General features: G+C 42.3%; 1 protein-coding gene across 4 annotated transcripts in view; it reads left to right on the forward strand.

Annotated features, from left to right (window-relative positions):
• The window catches only part of Kcnma1 (potassium calcium-activated channel subfamily M alpha 1), a 706,297-nt gene that overhangs the window by 604,702 nt on the left and 78,395 nt on the right, over positions 1-23,200 (forward strand). For all 4 annotated transcript variants that reach the window (XM_027931402.3, XM_027931380.3, XM_027931382.3 and 1 more), the window contains one exon: positions 17,522-17,615. In XM_027931402.3, coding sequence (XP_027787203.3) covers positions 17,522-17,615 — 94 coding nt within the window. The remainder of the gene's footprint in view (positions 1-17,521; positions 17,616-23,200) is intronic.

Consider the following 23,200-nt stretch of genomic DNA (forward strand, 5'->3'; position numbering starts at 1 on the left):
TGCCATCCCATTTTAAAGAGGGGAGAAAACAGGAAAAATTTTGATGGCTTCCTGGACAACCAATCCCCTCTTAACAATAGCACAGCCTTGAAAGTTCTGTTATTGACATGGCATTCAAACCCCTTTGCAGTGTGGCCTCAACCAATTTATGTAGTTGCATTTTCCATATAAGAATCCTTTAGCCAAGTACTGTCCAAAAAAATTTCTCATTCTTGTTTCTTAACTCATTATTACTGTTACTTGACATTAGTGTTACTTAACACTAAAATGTTATCCTATACCTGATTCTGACTCTCACCTCTTCTAGCTGATTGAAACTTACCTACTCTTTAAAGCAGGTAAGTTTGTGGCCCATGGAGCAGATCTGGCCTGTTGTAGTAAGCAAAGCTTTATTATAACAGTCAGGCCCACTCCTTTGCTTCTCGTTCTTGGCTGCTTTGAAACTGCATAACAAAGTTGAGTAGTTGCAACAGTGAAAGCGCAGCCCACGACTACCTAAAAACGTGTCATTTGAACTTTTAGGAGAAAAGCTTAGCAATCCTTGCTTGGAAGTTAGAAGTCAGAATTGATGGGTCTGTCTTCTTAAGGCTGTATATGACACTTCACGTAAGCTCCATGTAGAGCAGTGTTCATGTGGAGCTTTTTAAGAAATAAACAACAACAATATGCAAGAAGTTTCATTGGTCTTTGAATCCTCAGTATACCTCAGGCAGTGTCCCCTGAGGACACAGTGGGAATTCAGCAGATGCTTGCTGAATGGCATGTGAACTCGGTCAGGAATATGTTTTTCTTCTACTGGGCATGTCCCAAGGAAAAGAGGGTCTCAAGGGCAAAGCTATTCTTTCTTGTTCCCTTATACCATCTCGATCAAACCATTTGCTTCTGAACAGCCGATTCATTTGACTCCTCCACAACTCCAGTGGATTGATTTAGAATTGGTCACTCCTTCTTCTGAAGGTGACATTTCTTCCACAGCTTCTTCTGACAGGCTCTTGGTGTTTGGACTCCTGCAATGGTGGTCATTGGGCCCTGGAGTCTTGGTGGGTAGAGACATGCATTGGGAAGGCAAGGCAAACCTGTTATTCTGCTGCTCCACGTGACCTCACTCTGCTGTCTTATTCCAAAGGCTCTTTTTATGCACCTGTGATTCCACAGACATTTAACTTATCCTGACTTCTCTGATAGCAAGGCTTGCACTACTCATCACTCAGGCCCAAGCCAGTTGCCTAGAGAGTAAACCCCTGGCTAGCAGAATAAACCTCCAGTTTAAATCTCGACACCCTGAACAGTTTCCTCCAAGCCCTTCTCATCTGCCTGGGTCTTTTCCTGGCCTCTTGTCTCTCCTCAGCCAGTGGTAGTCAGCAGAGTAGGGAAAGGAGATGCCTTTTGCCTAAGCCTCTGACCCTCCTAGTCAAGTTGCCTGTGTAGACAGCTGGAGACACTCTGGGCTGAAAGGAAGATTGTGACATTTGATTCTCTTCACTCAGGTGCCTTAACCAGCTCAGTTGGATGTGGGAACTGAATGTAAAAGGATTCCCCTGTTTCTATTGGAAATAACACAAATGCGTCTATATGTCTTAAGGGATACTCTTTTGGTTGCTGCATGAGCTATTTCTGTTGTTGCCAGAGATTAAATCTCAATAACTTTTTTGAAATTAGAGTGGGCTTCCCATCAGTTGAATGGAGCATGGCACTCACCTCCTTTACAGAACAGCTAAAGAACGCCTCTACCTTCCTCCTAAGCCCTGCAATGTTATCAGCAACGTAGTTTTGCTTGAGATCAAATCAGAGCAGCATAGGAACTGTCATTTTTCATTTCCTGGGGCCCTTTGATCCCATTTGGGGTTTATTTGTTCCAAGTGAAAAATGCAATCCCTAGTGCATTCATCTATCCTTTAGAGTACTTTTTTTTTTATTCTTAGTTTTTTTTTTCCTGTTAAAGATCAAATCAGAGTTTTAAGTAGTGTGGTCATTAGTTATCACCATCAGATTTCACAGCCTATACTTCATTTCTGTTCTTACAAAATCACCAACCTTCTCTGTTGCATACCAATTGGTTGCAACGAAGCTACGCTATGCCTTTCGTGGGTACTTGGGTGTTAATTTATTTCACAGTTTCCTTTGCAGATATAATCAGAGACACTATCACATTCCTGTTTCTTCTTTTTATTGTTCCTTTGCTATCGTGTTTGTGTGATCTTTCTCTGAAAAATGGCAGGTACTGTTTCTCTGCTCAGTGTATCAGTGACTTATATTCTCCACAGCTTCCCTATTGCCATTTTAAAAATATAACATTTTATAGATGTTATCTGAGTTATTTATAACTCTGGCTTTGTTATATGAGCAAATTTCCTAAATGACATTGTGGTTTAGGTACTTTTTCTAAAGAAAGGGAAAAATTCTTTGCAAAATGTTTTCCTCTCATTTATAAATGAGGGGAAAGCCCTCAGTAAGATTATAATGCCTTTTTTTCATGATTTCTTAGTACATAGAATTGCACAAACATTACTTTCATGTAAGTGATCAAGTTGTGGTGTTTAATAACACGTTGTTAGAACAAAAGGAGCTATCCTTTTTGATTTATTTGGATATTTACTGGGTGACTTACAGTGCTTTACATATTAGAATTGGTTTGTCAACAATTAACATTCTAGCTTTTTATATAACCCATACTTCAGGTAATAGAGGATTATTAAACTGCAACCAGTGTGTTAGAAATCTGCCGACTGGTAATAAAATTCTTATGTATAACAGCAGCTGAGAAATACTGCTGTATATTTATGCACAGATTGCAAAATAGATGTTCCCAAACCACAGAGTGGCCCGGAATACAGGCTTACCAGCAGGTGGCGCTGCTTCTCTATGAATGAAATCCTCTCCCTTGATGGCGTCCTGGTCCAGTTCTCTCCCCTCCCCACTTTCTGCTTTTCCTCTTTCTGATGATTCTCCCCTTTATTTCTCTAAAATAAATATCTAAAACTGCCTTCTAAATATCTATACTTCCATTAAGACAACCATTCTCAATTTCCAGAATTTCTTTTGAATCCAACTTCCTTAGCAGAATGCTCCCTTGGAGCAAATAATTTAATAAATATTACTGTTAGAAAAGGTAACCCCACAAAACCAGATTTATACCACTAAGTTTGGTGTGACACCTCCACTGTTTGATTATTGTCATGTGGAAACTCCCCAGTTTAATCTATTTATTTATACAAATTAATTTCCTGGGCATTCTTTCAAACCAAGATAAAAGGGGGGGGGGGGCTTTTGTAGAAAGATGATTGATGTACTAGAATAGTATCCTATATAAAAATAATTGTGCATGATGCTCTTTTATTAAATTACTAGAATCCAAAGTTAACCAAAGAATGTTGCTTTTCTCTCTGGGGCCAGAACTAAATTCTGACCAACATGATAAGAAGTTTTGTGCTCTGTTTTGTTTTTTAATAAGGTGTTCTCAAAAAACACCGATCTGCTCATCAACATGGGCATCATCAATAAGCCCAAGAAAAAACATACAAGAAACAATTTTTTGATTCTTTTGTTTACACACATAACGTATTTTTCAACTATTTTATTTAAAAAACATATTTACATCCTTTTACCAACTTAAAAAAATCTGCACTATTCCATTTGTGCAGGATGTTTGGGTGGAAACACTGAGTTGTATTGGAAACAGTGGATTTATTGAGGTATGGATGGGAAGAATTAAAATACAACCCCAGGATGACTCATTTGTTTATTTTCTTCATTATTAAGTTCTACCTAGCAGGCCATAAAGAACTTTGAGTGCATATATTTTATGCTTCTTGTAATTTAATTATTTGAAACCATTAATTTTGAGAATCCGATAGGAATTTTCTTTTAGAACTTTTTCAACTTTTCTTAGGTTTACTGGGGTAGGGATGTCAGTCAGAGATCTGGATCACGTAATGTACATTCATCTATGTGGTTTTGACAGAGAACGTCCTAAAGTGTTATTGACCAGACAAAGCCAAGCAGCAGAAGATGGGGGAAACCTTGTCTTCTCAGTGATTCACTTTCAAGCACTGGTTTTGATGACAAATATTTTTTGAAAATTTGGATGACAATCAGTTTCCATGTTCCAAAAAAAAAAAAAAAAAAAAGTCAAGCCCTGATGACTCTCCAGTGCCCTGTACAAGAAGGGATGGGATTGACTGGTAGTTGAAGAAAGGAGATGATCCTAATGTCAGGCTTAGGTTGACCTAACTTTTCTACATGGAGTCAGCCTCCTGGATTTCAAAGGACCCTTTTAGGATGCATTAAATAACTTGATTTTCCTGTTGAATCCACCTCCCCAGGATAGAATAAGACTTCCAGGGGAGCTGGACACATACAAGGGGGCTCGTCTTTTTATTTCCATGCAATTATTACATGTGTATCTGATCTCAAGTCCATGTGACTTAAGTGGCCAGAAAGTAGGCTGAGCAAGGCTGTTTTGGATAGACTTTTCTAATGTACAAATGCTATCCACTGTTATCTTGAATCTGAGTATTTATTTTTCTTTACTTTTTTGGTACCAAGGATTAAACCCAGGGGCACTTAACCACTGAGCCACATCCCCAGCCCTTTTTAAAAAATATTTTATTTTTGAGACAGGGTCTTGCTAAGTTACCTAGGACCTCTCTAAATTGCTGGCTTTGAACTCGTGATCCTCCTGCCTCAGCCTCCTGCATCCCTGTGATTAGAATCTCAGCATTTAGAAGGAAAGAAAAGTGACTTCAAGATAATATAGATTGTCCAAATTCTGTCCTTTGGAATGCAAAGCCTTTCTCTGTCTGCCCTGTATCCACCTAGCTAGACCCTCAGATACATTTTCCTGCTTTAGCCAAGCTGATATTCCTACTGTTTTCCCTAGCTTTTACCAACCTACTTGCCTTTGTTCAAGCAGTGCCCTCCAGCGAACATGCCCTCTCCATATTTTGTAGCCATGCACATGCCCCCAGTGCTCTAGGCCTGCACTTAGTTCTGGGGCTCTGCAGAAGAGTCAGGCTGACCCCTCTAGCCATCCTGTTCTTGTTTCAAGTCTTTCTTCTTGTGGAACATCCCACTCTCTAGTCCTTGTCATCAATGGCATTTCCCTCAGCCCTCACTTGACATCATCCATTTGAGAACATCTTATTAAAAAACAAAACAGAATACAAACTTCTTATCATGTTGGTCAGAATTTAGTTCTGGCCCCAGAGAGAAAAGCAACATTCTTTGGTTAACTTTGGATTCTAGTACTGTTGTGTTTATATAACTTGTGGGTTGCTACTGTGTATGTTTTAGATGCAATTGTTCTCTCTCACTATCTATCTTTAAAAAGAGTTCAAAGAAAAGGAAAAGAAAAAGCAATGCCCCCCTGTATTTTGGTTGAATGGATCTGGGGTAGATCTTAAACGTTGTTGTTCTGTGAAGTTCCTTTTTAATTGAAGCGGGGGGCTTAGAACCACTGAGGCAAACCACATTTTCCTTGGCCTGCTTTTCCTCTTCTGTAGCTTTTCTGGATTGAGTGTGGTAGGAAGTGCTGGGTAATTATTTGTGGCTGGATAGTTATGAGGTCCTTAGTCAATGGCTGGCTCCTGTTATATCTGCCAAGAAATAGTAGACAGCATTTAGCCCAGAATCATGACAAATCAGAGCCGAAAAGGTCTTATATTTAATTAATGCCAATCCCCCAGGAGGGGAAGTGCCTTGCCAATGCCACAGAGTTGATCCAAGCCAGGCTTAGAATCCAGACTTCTGACCACAAGGCTGTGCTTCTGCCCTCTCAATGCCACCTCTCTGGCTACTAAGACCAGTTTAGTAGGAATCTAACCAGGGGCTCAGCACTGTGAGAGATTCAGAGATGTGTCAACTACAGTAGAGGAGCTTATTTCTACTTGAGGGGAATAGGGCACATGGGAATGGAAAACAAATGAATAATGCAGCAAAAATCAGGAGATTTCAGGGCATGAGATGAGAATCACCAAGGAACTTTTAAAGAAAGACAGAAATCTACCTCATTGTAGCCCCTTAGGAAGGCTTCCTGGAAGAGGCAGATCCTGCCTGTTTCTTCAAGGGTGGATACAGTGGTGAGAAGAGGGGAAGACGTGGAAAGGCCTAGTGAAGGAGTCACTGCCTCCCTGCCCATCATTCCCTTGTTCCTTCCACCACATGTAAAAATCATGACCCCCCCCACCCCCCTGCACCCTGCACAACCACCACCGAAATTCAAGGGGAAGAGCCCCTTGCAGGCAGGCAGCGCAAATTTCCTGTAATTTAGGAGGAACAGTGGGGTTTCTCTGTTTCCATCTGATTTTCATTTGTTACTGCCCTGAACAGTTCCAGCCTTCTCCATTTGAGCCTGTTTAAATGTTTTCTGGCTTTGCTTGTTTTTATGACACTGGCAAACCTAATTATTTGACCTGAGCTGTTCACTGGGGCCATAGGCAACATGGGACAAAAGTGACAGTCAAATGCAAGGCCCAGGGTTAGGTGGGGGAGGAGGCGCCCACCTCATTCTAGTGCTTGGATACCAGATCAGCTCGGATCAGGAAAGAGAATCTGAACCCATTTCTCTATAGAGCGCCATCAAAAGACAGCAGACTAGCATTTGTAGAGAAAGACCCCGGAGCAGAAAGCCTGGACTCCTCCAAGAAGTAATGGTGGATAACATTGAATAAGAACTTAGGAACTCTCCTAAGTGCTCTTCAGGTTTTGGTCCATTCTCACAATAACCCAGGAGGTAGGTTCTCCAATTATTCCCATTTTAGAGGTGAGAAAAGTAAAGTTAGATCATTTGCCAAAAATGTAGATTTGGACCTGGGAGTACAGCTTCAAGAATTTTTGCTATTTAACATGAGTTGATGTTTGTGAGAAACGAGTCATGTCTTGAAATCCTTGTGTCAGGATAGTATCCTTGAGTGTCACTGAAGCTAAGGACCAAAATGTAACAAGGGATGCCAGCCATATATCTGGGGGTACAGTAGGCAGCAGAGGGGGCACATGACCAGCTAGAAAGCTTGAGAGGTACCTTTCTGGAATGGGGACTCAGTGTTCTGCAGGATTTTTAAATAGAAGTTGTTAGAAATTCATGTTTTTATGAACAAAATTCAGACTGAAAGGTGCACACATAAAGCTCTATGGACCAACAGGATGGGGCCAAGCAGAACCCTCCAGTGGGCAGTATTTAGTCCTTACTCTGTCAACCTGAAGCCTCTGGCCATCACATTGAATCCTGCAGAATCTCTGAAACTCAGTGTCTGTTCAGCAAGGAAAGCAGCAGATATTAGGACATCAGGGTGTTGAGTAACTTGTCTGAGATCAGAGCTATAGAAGGGGTCAGAGTTGGGCAGGTGGCCTGAGTTTAGAAGCTCATATCCCCACACTGTTCTCCTGGGCTGAATGCTGGTGGTAAATGACCAAGGTTACAATCAGGAGACCTAGCCTCTGGGTTTGCAGGCTAGTGTAGCCTTGATCCCAGAAAGGGTGAGACCAGAACTTCCCCTAGTGTCCTCCCTGATGCTGCACTGCACACCTTATTCTCTAACTGCACTGACCAAAGAGGAGCCCAGCGTGCAGTAGCATTTTAAAATATTGCGCAGGATGTGTCCGATGATAAATTATAGTAAACATAGATAATGGTTTTATAGTTCAAGAACATCTTTAGAAGGTGACTATGTCCTAAAGAAATATACTAAATGCTGTGTTTAGTGTAAAATCACAATCCAGTCTGGTCCTTACCTCCCAAGGTTAAAAACATACTGCGTTTCTAAAGTGTTCTGGCAGAGCATTCTTCATCGGGTACCTGGGTTGCACTAAAATCCATGCATTTTACCTTTATCTGAGTTTCAGAGAAAGTATCAGTGCAACCATCTAGAATACATATTAGAATTCCAGAGGGTTCTTGACACAACTGGTTTAATGGCAGATATGGTATTTATGGATGAGCTGATAATAATAATGCTATTAATAATAATAATGGTCTTATCTGTATAAAATCTTAGGGTTTAGAAAACAATTTCAGGCATACACAGATTCTAGGCTAGTCTTCCCATAGCAGAATCATTGGGGCAAACATTAAAAGATGTAAATAGCAAAGAGAAAATGGAAATGAAAATATGACTGACGTCTTCTGCCAGTCATGTGTATTTGAAGCTGTTTGGGGGAGGGGGAAAGAAACAGAGAAAGAAGATCAGATGGGAGTCAAAATATATAAGCAAATAAAAACTTTCGCCCCAGAGTGAAAATGTAAACTAGTATTGTGTTAACCAGGAGAATCGATGTAGGATGAAATAAAGTTCACAAGAGACCTGACTCCATCTCTCTTTTCTGTTTCTCACCCTGGGCAGGTGGCAACTCTCAGATTCCTAAGGCAGCATGATCTTTACTCCTTTGGATGTCTGACAGTTTGTAAATCCAGGAGGATGCACGTGTGGCCAGGGCCTTCCCTAACAATCTCATGCAAACAGCATGAAATGATCCAAAAAAATAACTCATGTTTTATTCTTGCCTTGTCTAGTTCTGCAGGGTGGTAGAACCAGCACCTCAAGTGCCCTTAAGAAACTTCCATTGCCAGGCAGGGGACTACCGAGAGTCATGTGAGGCATTTGCCTTGGTCATCAAACCTAAGAGGTCCCCCCAAACCTCAGCAATCAAGAGATTCATGCAATGTCTTTAAAATATTTTTAAAAATCCATGATGAACAGTATGTCATCATTTTAAATGAAAATATGATAAATAGTGATTTTAATGCAAATAGTTAAACACTGAATTTAGTAGGCATGAAAACAAAAAGGACAACAGAAAGCTGGCAGCCTGCAGCCTCTTAAGTGAACCCTTTCCCTGTGCCACCAACAGTGTTTAGCATCTTATTGGCATTTTCTCTTGATGCATAGCACAGGGACCTGATTTGACCAAGAGCGAATCTGAATCTATTGGATAATAAGCCATATTGGACAAAAAAGTTCCTTTCCAGGCTTCATAAATTCCACTACAGTCCATTTTGTCTTTGTTAAACGTGTGTGTTGAAAATTGCAATCCCTTTTATTCACAATGATCATTTTCGACGCACAGCTCAAAAACATCAGCATTCACTTAAAAAAATAAATTAGCATGTTCGTATCTATTAAGCGCCATGGCTTTGTAGGCTGCAGCTGATGATTTTATTAAGTATACTGCAGGAGGGGAAAAATCAAGGCTAGATAATTATAAATTTATAAATACATAATTCATTGGCATGAAATGATTTTAATGGGATGGATGCAGAATTATCTATTTCTTCAAGAAAATAACAGAGATGCTCTGATTAAGCCCGTAATCTGGTCTATATGAAATTGTAGCCAAACTGATGGGGCACATTTTCTTTTCTGAAACTACCTTTGATAAGAAATGCATTACAAACTCATCAGTTTGGCTTCCTGTTAACAAAGAGACAGCAGCCGTCTGGATCATTCTGGATTCACAGTGAAACTGCCACACCATGTATCCTCCAACTAAAGCTGTGTAAGTTTGACAAGGGGCAGATGAATCCAGGAGTTATTGTGCAGGGGTTTAAATCTATGCGGCAGCTGACGGTTGAAATAATCATCTATATATCGCTCTGAGCTAGCTGGGGAAAGGTTGAAGCTGTATATTTTCAACATATCTAGTCTAATGGTTAATCTGTTGTCTTGTATGGGGCTCTCGCAGGGTGGACTGACAGCTTCGAGGAATTGCTCCCGGTAGATGTGGTTTGCCTTGATTCTCAAAGTACGGGGTGGACGACTCTAACTTAGCTTAAGTAGGAAAAGGTGAAACTCACCTGACCCAAGTCCTCAAACATGTGAGGACCAGTAGGGCTCATGGCAGGCTGGGTAGGAGGGGCATTGGAATCACTAAGTGATCTCTGCCATTCCCTACTTTCCCAAGGCTGCTTGCTTGGAATGGATGGCACGTATCATTCCTTGCTCATTCGGCTGCCCTGGTAGGTTGGGAAGAGCACCATCCTTTTGGAAAATGAGGAAGCTAGGAAAATGTGAGAAGATTTGCTATGGGGGTCAGCAAATGTTTCCTCTCAAGGGTCAGCTAGTTAATGTCTCGGGCTTCGTATTGCAGCTACTCAGCTCTGTCATAGAGAGAGAGCAGTTATGGACAATAGGTAAGCAAATGATGGTGGTTATGGTCAGGTAAAATTTTATTTCTAGCCACTGAAATTTGAATTTTCTATAATTTTTGTGTGACAGGAAATATAATTCTTCTTAGATTTTTCACCCTAACCTTTAAAAATGTAACCTAGCTTGCGGACTGCACAAAATCCTATTTTAGGCTACAATTTGGTGACTGACCCCTGAATGTGACAAAGGTGAGAAGGCAGCTGGGAGTGCCAGGGACTTGGCAGGTTCCATCCCTCCTCTAAGGATTGTCCCTTACACACATGTAGTGCACATGCTAGTGCTGCAAACAGGGTCACGTCTGGCCTGAAAACCTTTCTCATCTGCTGGGTTTCAGGAGTGGGGAGGGGAGGGAAATTGGGAAAGGTTATTTTGTTGGCCTCTATAACTCCCCTCCCTGCCAGTTCGACTCAAAGAGAAAATTATCTCCTATCTCCCACTACCTTCCAGATCTCCAAGCTCCATTGCAATATTTCAGGAATATGCTTGCATTTCTCCTTTCAATTGTGCATTTCCTCTTTGAATTCCCTTGTTCATCTCTTGTGTCTCATCTTTAAGAAGCTAATACCTAGTGATCTTTGACTGAGACTTTGCTTTGCCCTTGAGGCAATAGAGACAGTATATTCAAAAAAAAAAAAAAATGAAAGAAAGAAAAAGGCCAAAGGCAACCAGATCTCTCAAAGGAATTTTCTACCCAATACTGAGCAGGATAGTATTGGGCAAGTGATTATAGCAATTCCAGTGAAGATATGAAAACCAAGATTCTAGATATAGGGTGCTTTGGTGAATGTTTGACTCCTTCCAGGATCTTTGGTAAATGTTTGACTCCTACCAAGATCTGATGTGGCTTATAGTTTGAAATTGGGGTGGGGGTTGTTTGGGTGCCATGGGTAGGTACATCTTGTAATTTGATTCTAGAGGATCCATTCAGTGCCTGGTATTTCTATAGGGAATTTCACATTCCAGGTCATGTGGATTCTGTTAATATATTTATATGGCATTTTTCTCCCTCTCCCATGTAGGAGCTGAGTTCTTTCATTACTCTGTGTTGATGGACTCAAACTTACACAATTCAGGTTTCCAAGGCAGTGAATAGTGCCAGAAATATACCCTGTGATTAACTTCTACATAACCCATTGTTCCTTAAAGTCTCCCTCCCCATTCTCCTATTAGCTCCACAAAAGCCGGAAATGAAAAAGCACCAACAAGCCCCCCTTCCCTGCCCCCGTCAGCCCACCATGGGGCGGGTGTTCCCTGCCCCTATTAGTGCAAGATGGGCCACTTGGAAATCCTTTTTCATTCTCATTTTATGTAATGACAGACTCCTTTTATAAACCTCAACCTGGTTTTTCCAAATAAACGTATTCCCTGTTTTTCAGCTATAGGTTGTGAAGTTATCCTGCTGGATAATGTATATAAAAAATTGTGCATTTAGAGTTTTATATGTTTGAGATGTTGATCGTTGGAGTCACTTTTGAGGCACAGCATCCTTTATCTTTTTATTTCTGTGTATTAGTATCTGTTGCAATCTTTGCAAAAAATACCTTCATGGATTAATTTTATTGATAATGGTGCAGCGTGTTCTTGGTGATATATGATACCCCAAGATTGTCAGACCAGAAACACTCATTTGAAATATATCCTTGGTATTAAGCTCTGATATTGGGCTTCCCCCTGCCCTTCTTGGCAAAGACTTTGGCTCTGACTTTCCTTATCCCAGCCATGCTTAGCTGCTCAACCTCACTGATGCTCATGTCATATTCCCAGTGTGGGATTCATCCTGAAACTGCAGCCAAGAGCTCCTTCTCAACAAACACCAATGCCAACTCGCAGTATGGGTTATTTATCTGATATATGTTGTTGTTTCTCCATCACTGCTTAAGGGAACTCACATACCTTCTCACCAGTCCCATCCATGTGATAGGCAGCCAGGGGTCTGATGGTCTACAATTAAAGGCAAGAACAATCCTCTGAAAGTATTCCATGCTCTAATCCAGGGATTGCTCTCATTGACCACATTTGAGCCCTAACTAGCCCAGCCTTCCCGGTGCAAATTGGGAAGTCATGTCAAAGAGGTTTGTCCTGAGAATTTTGTCTATGGTGAATTGCAGAAGGACCATGTTACTGTGACTTTCATAATTTTTCTTAGGGTAAAGTTTGATAAGCCCACAAGAACTAGAAAGAACCATGATAGATCTCTATCCTAGCAATTTTGCCCTCACCCTTACTTTCAGTTTTAGTCGTGTAACATTCATAGCCTGAAAACACACACATACTTTTTACTCATGATGCAAAATACTACACATGACTCTCTTTGTTTTTGCAGTATTGGGATTGAACCCAGGGCCTTGTGCATGCTCGCAAGCACTGAGCTACACCCTAGCCCTACATATCAACCCTTCTAAGAAGTGACAAACCCATGACATTTCAGTTAGGCAGCATTCTGATCACCCAGCGAGCTGGCCAAGCCAGTGGCCTGAGATGAATAGCAAGATAACACTGAGGGAGAAGGATTCGAATAGAATAATTATTCTGTAGGATTTCTTTCAGTATTTTTCAGGATATAATGGATCTGATCCTGCCGCTCATCTGGGTTTTGTGCGTGTATTTTGGGGGAGAAGGGAGGGGGACCCTGTATATTTCTGGAAATTATTGCAGAAGGAGATGGTCTTCTGAATTTTCACAGATATTATCCCTACTGACGTTGATGACAAAAATGCAGCAAAAAGAATTTCAGGAAGTCATCTGGGTAAAAGAATAGAAATAAATATACCTGCAATTCAGCCATGAGGGAGAAACCTCCATTTTAATCCAAAGTGATGATTCTATTCAACATTAAAATTGGTTTGGAACTTTTGCAATGAAAAATTTCACTAAGGATTAATTTCCGTTTTCTTTTCTCCTTATTGTTTGGCAGTCAAGACTGAAGCTAGATCACGCTATCACAAAGACCCATTTGAGTTCAAGAACGCAACTCCCCATTCTCAGCTTGTGACTGAGCCAGGTGAAGGAGTACTGGGACTTCTCCCAATTTTCGATAACTGTCCTGCACCCCTCAGTGTTCCATTTTAACAAAACGAGCACAGTTGAAGGAGAGAGATGTACTACCATGGATTTCAGCATGCATTTAGCTTATTGGGCAGCAAAATACCAAACAACAGAAAAGCCATAAAAAACAGTAAACAATCATTAAAATTACCCCGCCCTCAAACTAGCAGCTTGCTGCAGACTTTGGTCAGAAGCCCTGTTAGCTAGATGGCTTTGTGTTCAAACCACTTTGCATGACTCTTACTCTGAGTGATTCCAGTGTGAAATGACATTACTAATGACCTGCTAAGTGTGTACAGATGTGGATTTCTCCAGATGTGGTGATTAATAACGTAATGGAGATAGCTAGTTGACTCATGTTTACGGGTTGTTTGCCTTTTATTACGTTCCTGAATTTATTTGCTTTGAACTATTTTTTAACTTCAGCCAACAAACTCACCTTTAAGTCTAAAGGGGCTTCATCCCCCTGAATCACACTGGGGAAATGGGGAAGAGGGAATGTGCCCCAGGCTGGAGCTGACCATTGAGTCCATTACATACAGACACTGGGATGTTTAGGAAAGCTGAAGATGGTAACCATTGTCACATTTCACTTCAAGGACCTATAAAGAGACACTGGTGAGCCCTTACTCAATGTTTGCAGCCTGGCTAGGCAGATATTTCTTTAAAAAAAATCTAGTAAATTATATGATCATTTTGAAGTAAGCCCCGAATCCTGGCCAGTGTTTCTGGAAGATGTTGCCTTGCTCTTGCTGGAAAACAGAAAGCTGACGAAAAGCGGAATAAAATGTTGTTACAGATGTTCAACTCTGCATTAAGGCTGTTGGAATTACCACCACATCTTAAATCAATCCCCAGAACATTGTCTGGAGGTTATGTCATTGAAATAATGAATCCTCTTTAGTCAAGTATAAGCAAACATGTTAAAACATCATTGTAACTTTAAATTAAACTCCAGCACAAACCAGGGGATCTGAAGCCTCATTAGACTTGCCTGACATTTTTCTAGCGCAGAGTCTTCCCAAACTGTAAAACTGTTAGATTCAGTGCCTATTAGACAAGGGAGCGCTGGGAAGTTACAACAGAACATTAAGTGTTATACTTAGGGATGTGCAAAAACAAGCCCTTGAATTTTATGAGTACTTGGAGACTGGATGGAGTTCAGCTCCTATAAAAATTCCATGTTAGATTCCTGAACTTGTTTGTGTTTTAAAGAAGCTGGTAAGTCAGTTTCCTTTAAAGGTTCATATCTTCATGTGTCTCCCACTGCACGGAGGCAAGTGAAAAGGCTAGAGACAGAGGTGTATTGCAATTAGCCAAAAAGTAGGTTAAATACGAACCTGTAATGTGCGTTGTCATGAAGTAGCAGCCCACTACTTCAACACATTTGTCTTTCATGAAAGTGTGTAAATTTAAGTCTCCCTTTTAATTCCATTTTTATTCCTCTCGTGTAGTCACAGAAGCCATGAAATGAAAATTATAGTTTATAGCTTAACTAAAAGTTTTCCTAGATATGCTTTCTTTATAGAATCCTTATAAAGGGTAATAATTAAATATGGTTTATATCCTCCTTGTGAAGAAAAAATCATCCCTGATTCTCTTGTGAGACCTGAGCCAGATGCAGTGGTCTCCATTACACAACGTTCATATACTTAATATGGAGACATTGTCCCCCATCTCTTCAGGGAACATATTTCCAGGCCCCAAGTGCAGGAGGAAAGCTTTGAACAGAGTTTCATTTCAGAGAACAAATTCCAGTTTAAATTCAGTATGATTATGATGGATGATCTCTACAAGTTGCAATGAAAATAAATAGCTTCCTTGCACAGAAGACAGTGTAACCTCGCTACCAAAATGAGCTGTCTCTCTAGAGCTGGCTAACAGGGATTAACTTGCAAGTTCCCCATCTGAAGATCTGTGCAGGTAAACAGCCAGTGACAAGGTATAAGGATGATGGGCACTTAACCAAAGGGATTATCTGTTGAAGGCCTAGTGCCAACAGGGAAGCACAAGGCAAGCAGAAGAATCCAGAGGCATGCCCGCGAAGGTGACTTTCTGTCTGTATCTAACTAATAGAGACTTGTTCTGGAACAACACAACCATAGCAACACCTGGGGGCCTCCAATAAAGCTAGCCATAGAGATTTGGTTGGATGAAAGAGCTTTTGGGGGTATTCCATTGGAATCGTAAGGAAACTTCTGTGAAAGGGGACAGAACTTGCACTCTTACTAGACCCGCTCACATGCACACACAAAGACACATGTTGTCAAGTCTAGCATGCTGACCAACTAATCTAGGTCACCCCAGACACAGCATAACAGTGCAAGTGGCCCATAATAAAAGGTGACCTTCTATTACAGATGAAGTTGGTGCAGTCCTTTCTACTAAGATGGGAAAAGTGTAAAAGCGTATTTACATGTGCACACGCGTGCGCACACGCACACACACACACACACACACACACTTCTACCACATTATTGCCTCAGATGCTCAGTCTCCTGTCCTGTGAAAGGAAGATGAATTCGGGTCAAGCTCAGAAAGCCTGTTTGCTGCCGAGAGATGCATATCAACTCTAAGTGATTTTTTTCAATACCATTTATGTGACTTGTATTTATTTCCTTTAATCTTTTAAGTGCTGTTTAGTCTCTGTGTGATTTGCTGTGGATACTCATTTCTGATAAGATGCGATATCCTCCCCGCCACATAGTCCCTGCCTAGAGCACTAAGTGACTGATATGGTCACAGCCTGAGTAGAGCCTCTGGCAGAACAGAGAGGGAGGGAGCAGGAGGTGGCGGGAGCAGCTGTGGGCGTTGGCAGGTGCATTCTTGCTTTTCTTTCTTCTGGGGTCACCCTCACCTCACACCATGTTCTTTTTGCCTTTTCCCGTGTCAGCCAGAATCAGGCAACCCTGGATTAACAGTACAGTAGGGGAGTGTAAAAAGTGGGATACTTTGGCGCAAGTCTGGAGGATTGTTGGATCATTATAATATTTTTCAGAATCGTATATCATAACCTACTAAATTGATTTAGTGTCTTCAGGAAAGCACTATAGAATGCATGCTCTGATATGGGTCTTCCTGGATAATACTAAGTAGCTAAGATGGCCTTTACTTGCCATCTAAGACTCATACACTAAAAACATATATGAAGCCTTTTTTGACGTTGTCACTGCTAATATTTCTCTTCTTAGCTTTAAGGTAACCTCCTTGCGTTCTGAGTTTCAGAGGTGCTTTCTCCTAGTCTGTGTTGCAGTCAACTATAAGAATCCAAGGATCCTATTTTTCCTTCTTGACATTACAGCTTTAGCCTGCATTGTGGGGGTTGGGGAGAGCAGGGCTAGAATTTTGCCACTGATGCCCTTGGGTGACAGGCTGGGTACACATCTGCTAATTATCAAGCAGCTCTCTTAAAAAGAAGCACAGGGGCAGACTAATTCATCTACAAAGCTTATTAGTGGGTGTCTTTGGGCAAGAGCAGTAGAGTGTGCTGTGTTGTTTGTGAGTGAAGCTTCCCATTGCTTAACGATCTGTGTGGTTTAGACATTTGGAAAACAGCCTTTGGTTTCCAGCCCCTTCTGCTGCCCTCCATCCCTGCCTTCCACCACATCATCCCAGGTATCATTCAGTAGCAACCTCCTCCTCCTTTGGTGCTCTTCGGCAACCTGGCTCTCCAGCCTCGCCAATCCCGGTCCTTCAGTCTGAATGGGTTAAGCAAAGAACCCATGTGCGCAGCCACAGTGCCCTCTCTCTTGGCAGCTGGAGGGATAAGGGCCCAGTTGGGCTGGGGATTCTTGAGTCCACATGTGCCAATGTTCCCAGTCACCACTGATTGGAACATTGGCCCTGAAGGCCTTGAATCCTGGCTTCTCCCAGGCTTTCTCTGGTCTGCAGGGATTAGGAACCAGTTAAATTGGTTCATGGGGAGAAGCAGTGGGCTGGTAGTTATGGTAGTTATGGATGATTTTGGTTACAAGAAAACTCATTCGCTTATCAATGTAACCAAAATTTAAAATAACGATTGACGGGTCATATATATGTATTTCAGTATGCAGATGAATCACATTTTTTTTTTCCTTATGGCAGGGCATTGATAAACAGTTTGAGTTGGCTGTAAGTGCATGTTCAAAGGCTGAAGCGTAAAGAGATGTTGCTTCGACCTTCTCTATGGCCGGCCTCTTTGACTAACACATTTGGTCTTTGTCATTGGGTCCTAAAAGACAGCCATGAATTCCTAGTGAGTGACTGAGGCCTTGAGTGTGTGTCCTTTGATATCTTGCCTGTATTTCACAGTCTGTCCTCAAACTATTCGTAATCTCATGAGCTGCCTGTATTTCCAGTTGAAGATGAGCAGCCGTCGACGCTATCACCCAAAAAAAAACAACGCAACGGGGGCATGAGGAACTCGCCCAACTCCTCGCCAAAGCTGATGAGGTAAGAAGGGGCCAGCAAGGCCCCTCTCTGCTCCTTCTCCCCTGCCTGCCCCCTCCCCGCCCTGCACAGGCCCAGCCTCCCTCCCCAACCGCACAGCGCAGCGGGGGAGGGGAGCAGATCCTTAGATGGCTTCTTAGAGGCTGCAGTATTTATTCTGTCAGCTTGTCAGCAGTTAATGATAGAGCTGAAAAAATTCTGTCATGAAAAACAGTTTGAAAAGCTGTTTGAAAAATACATAGGCTTTAAAGTCTTAGCTGTCACCATGTCCTGTCTGTGTGTAGTTCCTAAACAGCAGTGGCACTAATGACGGCAGGAACCAATCAGAGGAACTCTGTGGTTAGTTTGCCTGTGGCAAGTCTCTTTCTGCTCAAGTCCCTCCGAGGACTGTTTTCTGTACTTAAGGCCATATGTGAGATGTATCATCACAATCAAAAATGAACCTGAAGATTACCTTCCTTTTATCCTGTCGATTGAAATCAAATTTCTGTTAATTGATTTTGACTGATAAAAAAGTCTAATAATCTGTGGACTTGCCAAAGCAAAGTTCAAAAGTAATCCAGTTCTGCTCAGGCTAAAAGCAATATTAATTATGAAATACAACATGCTTGCGCGCTCTCTCTCTCTCTCTCTCTATTCTTTCTTTCTCCCCCTTCATTTCTCCCTCCCTCCCTTCTTCCTTCTTTTTTTCCTCCTTCCCTTCCTGCCTTCCTTCTCTGTTGACCATGACCTCCTCTAAGAAACAGCAAGTAAACCAAATTTTGACAGAGTTCTACAGCTCTTTTTCTCTGTCTGCTCATCTCTCCTTTGTGTCTGTGATTCATCTATCAATCACAGCCCTCACTTCCTCTGACCGCCTGACTCTCTAGCACTTCATTGAAACAGGAGTGATTTCAGATTTGCACTGCCCACCCTGAACGGTCCCTTCCAGGGAAACACCTGCCTTCCTCACACACTCCTTTCCTCTTTGCTTTGCCACAGGCCTCTCTCCTCTGTTAGATTATTGAAATACAGGAACAGTGATTTTTCATTCCCCACTTTTCCTTTGCATTCTCTTCTCCCTGGTCCTCCACGTGCACCAGTCTGGGACATGGGAAGGACAGGGAGGTCCTACTTTAGTGGTAGAGGACATAGGCTCTCCACTAGCTGAGACCACCAGCCCTATCTCCTGTGCCATTATTGCGGTCTCCTGATAGGTGTTGGTTTGGGCGTTCTCTGCCTTCCCCTCCTCCCAGCTTTGCTTGTGGACTGATTTCCATGCCTGTATATAGTGTAGGAAAAGGAATAAAATACAACTCCCAAGCTTCTCCTTCTTATGATGCCAGTTGTTAAACAAGCATTCACTTCCTATATATTCACCTTTAGGTAATCGTCTTATCTAATGCTAATAGTTTCCTCCATTTAAAGACAAGAGAAGCCCAGGCATTTTCCTTTGCCTAAATTTAGAGAAGCAAATAAATAAATAAAGAGAAGTCTGAAAAATCTGAAACCTTTGGAGCCAAATTCCCTGTCCCTGTTTGCTATGTAAAGTATGGCTCATTTCTTTGATCTTGAGTAATAATAATTCTGAGGAGTTATACTGTTTTCATATGCTTCAAAGCTGTGTCAAAGTTTTGCTGCTTAAGGGTACTTCTTTATTCTGTTGGCTCTTGGGTACCAAGATGACAGGTCTCCTGTACGAGGTGGAGGCTTTTTTAAGTCGTAGCCTTCAGCAAAACATCAAATTACCAAATCCAGGGTAACATACTTCTACACAAATGCCTTTCCTGTAGATATATTATACCATATATATTAAATACTTTAGTGTTACACGCTACATTTTATGTGCAATAGAAAGTGATGGTTTGAGGTAGCCTTCAGGGGACTTTTTTTCCACAAGCAGAAAAAGCTAGTGTATACCGTATCAAGTATGGTTTTTACAGGACTTTCTGCCCGAAGGCCTTTGTAAATAAGTAATGATCAACAGATTGGCTGTGGGTTTTTGAAAAGCATGCCTATGTCAGTTTGCATGATGGGGGAGAATTTTCAAAGTGGATCTTGCTTTCATTGCCTGCCGGAGAGGGGCTGAGGGAGGCAGTCATCCCAGGCTGGAGCTGTCTGCTCTGTGGTACATCAGAATTGCTAAACGGGGGTCAGGTGGTGAGCCGAAACTTGCCAAGCTACAGAACTTAGGTTTCTCGTGCGGGTGCCTCTGGGCTGCTGCTAGGACCACAGCTATAGTCACCAGGATGCTTCATCCTCTGGGCCCACAGTGGTCCCCATTGCAGCTTAGCTGATAGGCCAGCCCGACAAGTCAGGGAGTCTCACCTTCTTCTCCTTGACTCTGGTTTTCTGTATCCCAGGTGCTCAGCATACTCTACATACTATCAGAGGAGAAAGGACAGGACCCCTGTTGACTCTCTGCATTTTCCTTCCCCTGTAGTGTAGGAATGAAGGGTCCAACCCAAAGGCCTCTGGTATGCCCTGGAATATCTAGCACTGCCTAGGAGGTCGCTGAGACCTATATTTTCCTCAGTGCCTCTTGCTGATTGGCAGAAAACAGGGGCTCGCCCAGCTCCTGTGGCTTGCCCAGGTCCCTCCACCTCTTCAACTGCCCCCCTCTACTCTTCTTAGGATAGGACTTCCAGGTCCTATTCCTTGTGACCTCGAAAATCCATAAAAAAAACTAATGACTTATCTGAAGTGGGTTTTTCAGCATGAGTTTGTGGTTCACGGTTTGAAGAGAATCAATCATTCCGATTGTGGGAAGGTTTTAGTGGCCTATGGGCAGTGATAGGAACGGCTCCAAGAGAAACCAGAGAGCCCAGAATGGGCCAGGTCAGGCTTTAATTTACCACCATGCCTTCTGCAAATAAAACAGGCTCCTGTGGAAGGGTTCCTTCTACATCCTCTGTGGAGAATTGCTTCAGGGATGCTCCACTAATGGTCTTCATGTCCCCTTTGTTCTGCTATTATGCTTCCTCTGGTCTTTTAGTGTCCCTTAATTCTCTGCGTGGTCATTAGGTGAACAGCCTTGTTTTGTGTCTCTGGATGCTGAGGTAGTGTGATTTTTAGTCATCCTGACAGAAAACAACCCTCACTGCCAGACCGAGCCAAATGGCAGTGTCTGCGCTCCACGCCAAGCACACACGTGTAATGATGGATAACCCTTGGCTCCACACCACTGAGGAGGAGTGAGCCATGGAGATCCCCAAGTCCCTTACTCCATCAGACTATTATCTCTCCTCTTTATTGGTCAATTAATATGGAATTCATTAAGGAGTTTCCTCCTAGGTTTCTACCCAAATCACCACGCACCTGTTACCTAGTTCTCCCTACTCAGTGGGTTTGTACATTGCAAGGAAGCAATGTCTTCACTAATGTAAGGCTCTGGAGGGCAAGGCTTGGTCTCTAAGTGGCTAAATGAAAGGATTATTAGCTTGAGGCCTAACAGATTCCATTTAATGAAGACTCTCGGGCTGGAATTGTGGCTCAGTGGCAGAGTGCTCGCCTAGCACATGCGAGGCCCTGGGTTCAATCCTCAGAACCACATGAAATAAAATAAATAAATAAATAAATAAAAATATTGTGTCCAATTACAACTAAAAAATAAATATTAAAAAAAAAGAATGTTCTCTAGGACGGACGTGTAGCTCAGTGATAAGATACCTGGCTAGCATGTGGGAAGGAGGCCCTGTATTCAATCCCCAGCACCAAAGACACTCTCTAGGAAAGAAAAAAAAATGGTCCACTGAATGCCATTTGACTACAGTTAGAGCAGATCCATAGATTTCCAGAATCCCCATGCAGGATCACATTCAGCTTATCCCCTGGACCCTTCAAGGAGTTTTATTCACAAGTTTTTCTTGGGTGTGGAGAGTATTTCTCCAGAGTATAGATGGCATAGAGTACATACCCAGGTTCAAAGAAAACCCTAAAATGCTGTGCACCTCAGCTGCCTGCTTCTATTCCCTTTCTTGGATGAATTCCCACCCATCTAATGTTCAGTGAGAGCCTGCTGTGTTCAAGGTGTTATGGAAGGCCTTTGAAGGATCCAACTAACATGAGATAACTTAGACCCCTGTCTTCAGAATGGTGATGGTTCAATGTTGGAGATAGATAAACGTATACAGCAAAATAGGGTAAGAATGAGTATGAGATCTGTTAGCATGGGCTGAGAGAGAAAAGCTGGCATTAGCTCTGGTTTGTGAGGCTGAGTTTGGTTTGCAAAGGAGGTTTCATTTAACCAAGCCATGTAGGAGAAAGACATGCTCCGCTAATGGTAGTACCTACTCTGGTTTATGGTTTAGCAGGTGACAAGCTCTGCTTTATGATTTAGCAGGTGACAATCATCATCCCAAGAATGTGAACCCATTGATTCTGAACCACAACTGTATGAGTAGGTATTATTCTTCACCCCCTTTTACAGATGAGGAGGCTGAGGCACAGAGATGGAAATTTCAGTAACTGTAGTTAAGTCTTCATTAGGAAGATGGAGGAAATAGAGGAAGTGCTATAATAAGTGGCTCAGTGTGGCTAGAAAGGCCACACTGGGGAGGCATCACTGGAGTTGAAAATGTCTGAGTAATCTGGCATCCAGTCTTGAAGGTTTTGCCTGTCATAGGCATTAGGGGAACATGTGCAGGATTTTGATGAAGCAGTACTGCAATGTTTTGTGAGGATGGTTGTCAGCAGGGTGAGAATAGGTCTGGAATTCCCCCATGAAGGCCTTTCTGAGACCTTCAACACAAGGTGTGACAGAGAAGGCCCAGGAACCCCAGCCTCTACCAAGCACCTTTGGGTGCCTTGAGGGTTTGCTATGGAGTTGTGGACCAGGCCTGGGCTGGAGAGTTTTCCCAGGAAGAACACATAGAATTCCTGACATCGGTCTTGAGGCACAGAGTAGAGAAGCATAAAGCATAAGGCTTTATGCAGGATGTGTCAGGTAGATAATTTACACAGAAAGTGAGCTCTCAGCTGGGCCATCGAGGATAAGTGACCATACCCCAAACAGAGAAATTGCACACTTTGAGGAGAGTTGCGTGTTGTGAGACCCAGGAGCTACAGACCTTAGTTTCCTGAATGGGGAAGGAAATATGATTTGAGAAAAACAGATTATCCTCTTGGGCATCAACTGATCGTTAGGCGAAATAAACTCATCTTCTTGTTAAGTCTCATTCCCTCTCTTTTGACTCATACCTTTCATGGGGACTTTTTGTTAGAAGCTCCCACATCAGAGCCAACTAGTGTGACAGATTCTGGTAATAGAAAATGGCAAAATGGCCTGAGCCAACTTACAGTTGAGGGCAGGATGCCACCCTCCCAAGTCCTTCCCCTGGACAAAAAAGACAGAAGGCAAGAACAGCTTAGCTGAGTTAATTCACCTCCTAATGCATAAACTAATAGCATATGACAGTCCCCCATGGGACTGGAGAAGAAAGAAATCATGGGTGTCGTGATACAAAGGCATGGGTGGACTTGACACAGGTCCTTGGACAAGCTCATGCTCAGCAGAGGGTCATTATCTTGTCATCTTCTTTCAGAAGCATCTTGTATAATCTCCTGTAGGACTGAGGGACATGTCACTTCTCCGAGGCTGTCTCCTAAAC

This window comes from Marmota flaviventris, chromosome 4 (assembly GCF_047511675.1).
Source record: "Marmota flaviventris isolate mMarFla1 chromosome 4, mMarFla1.hap1, whole genome shotgun sequence".
NCBI classification, from domain to species: Eukaryota; Metazoa; Chordata; class Mammalia; order Rodentia; family Sciuridae; genus Marmota; species Marmota flaviventris.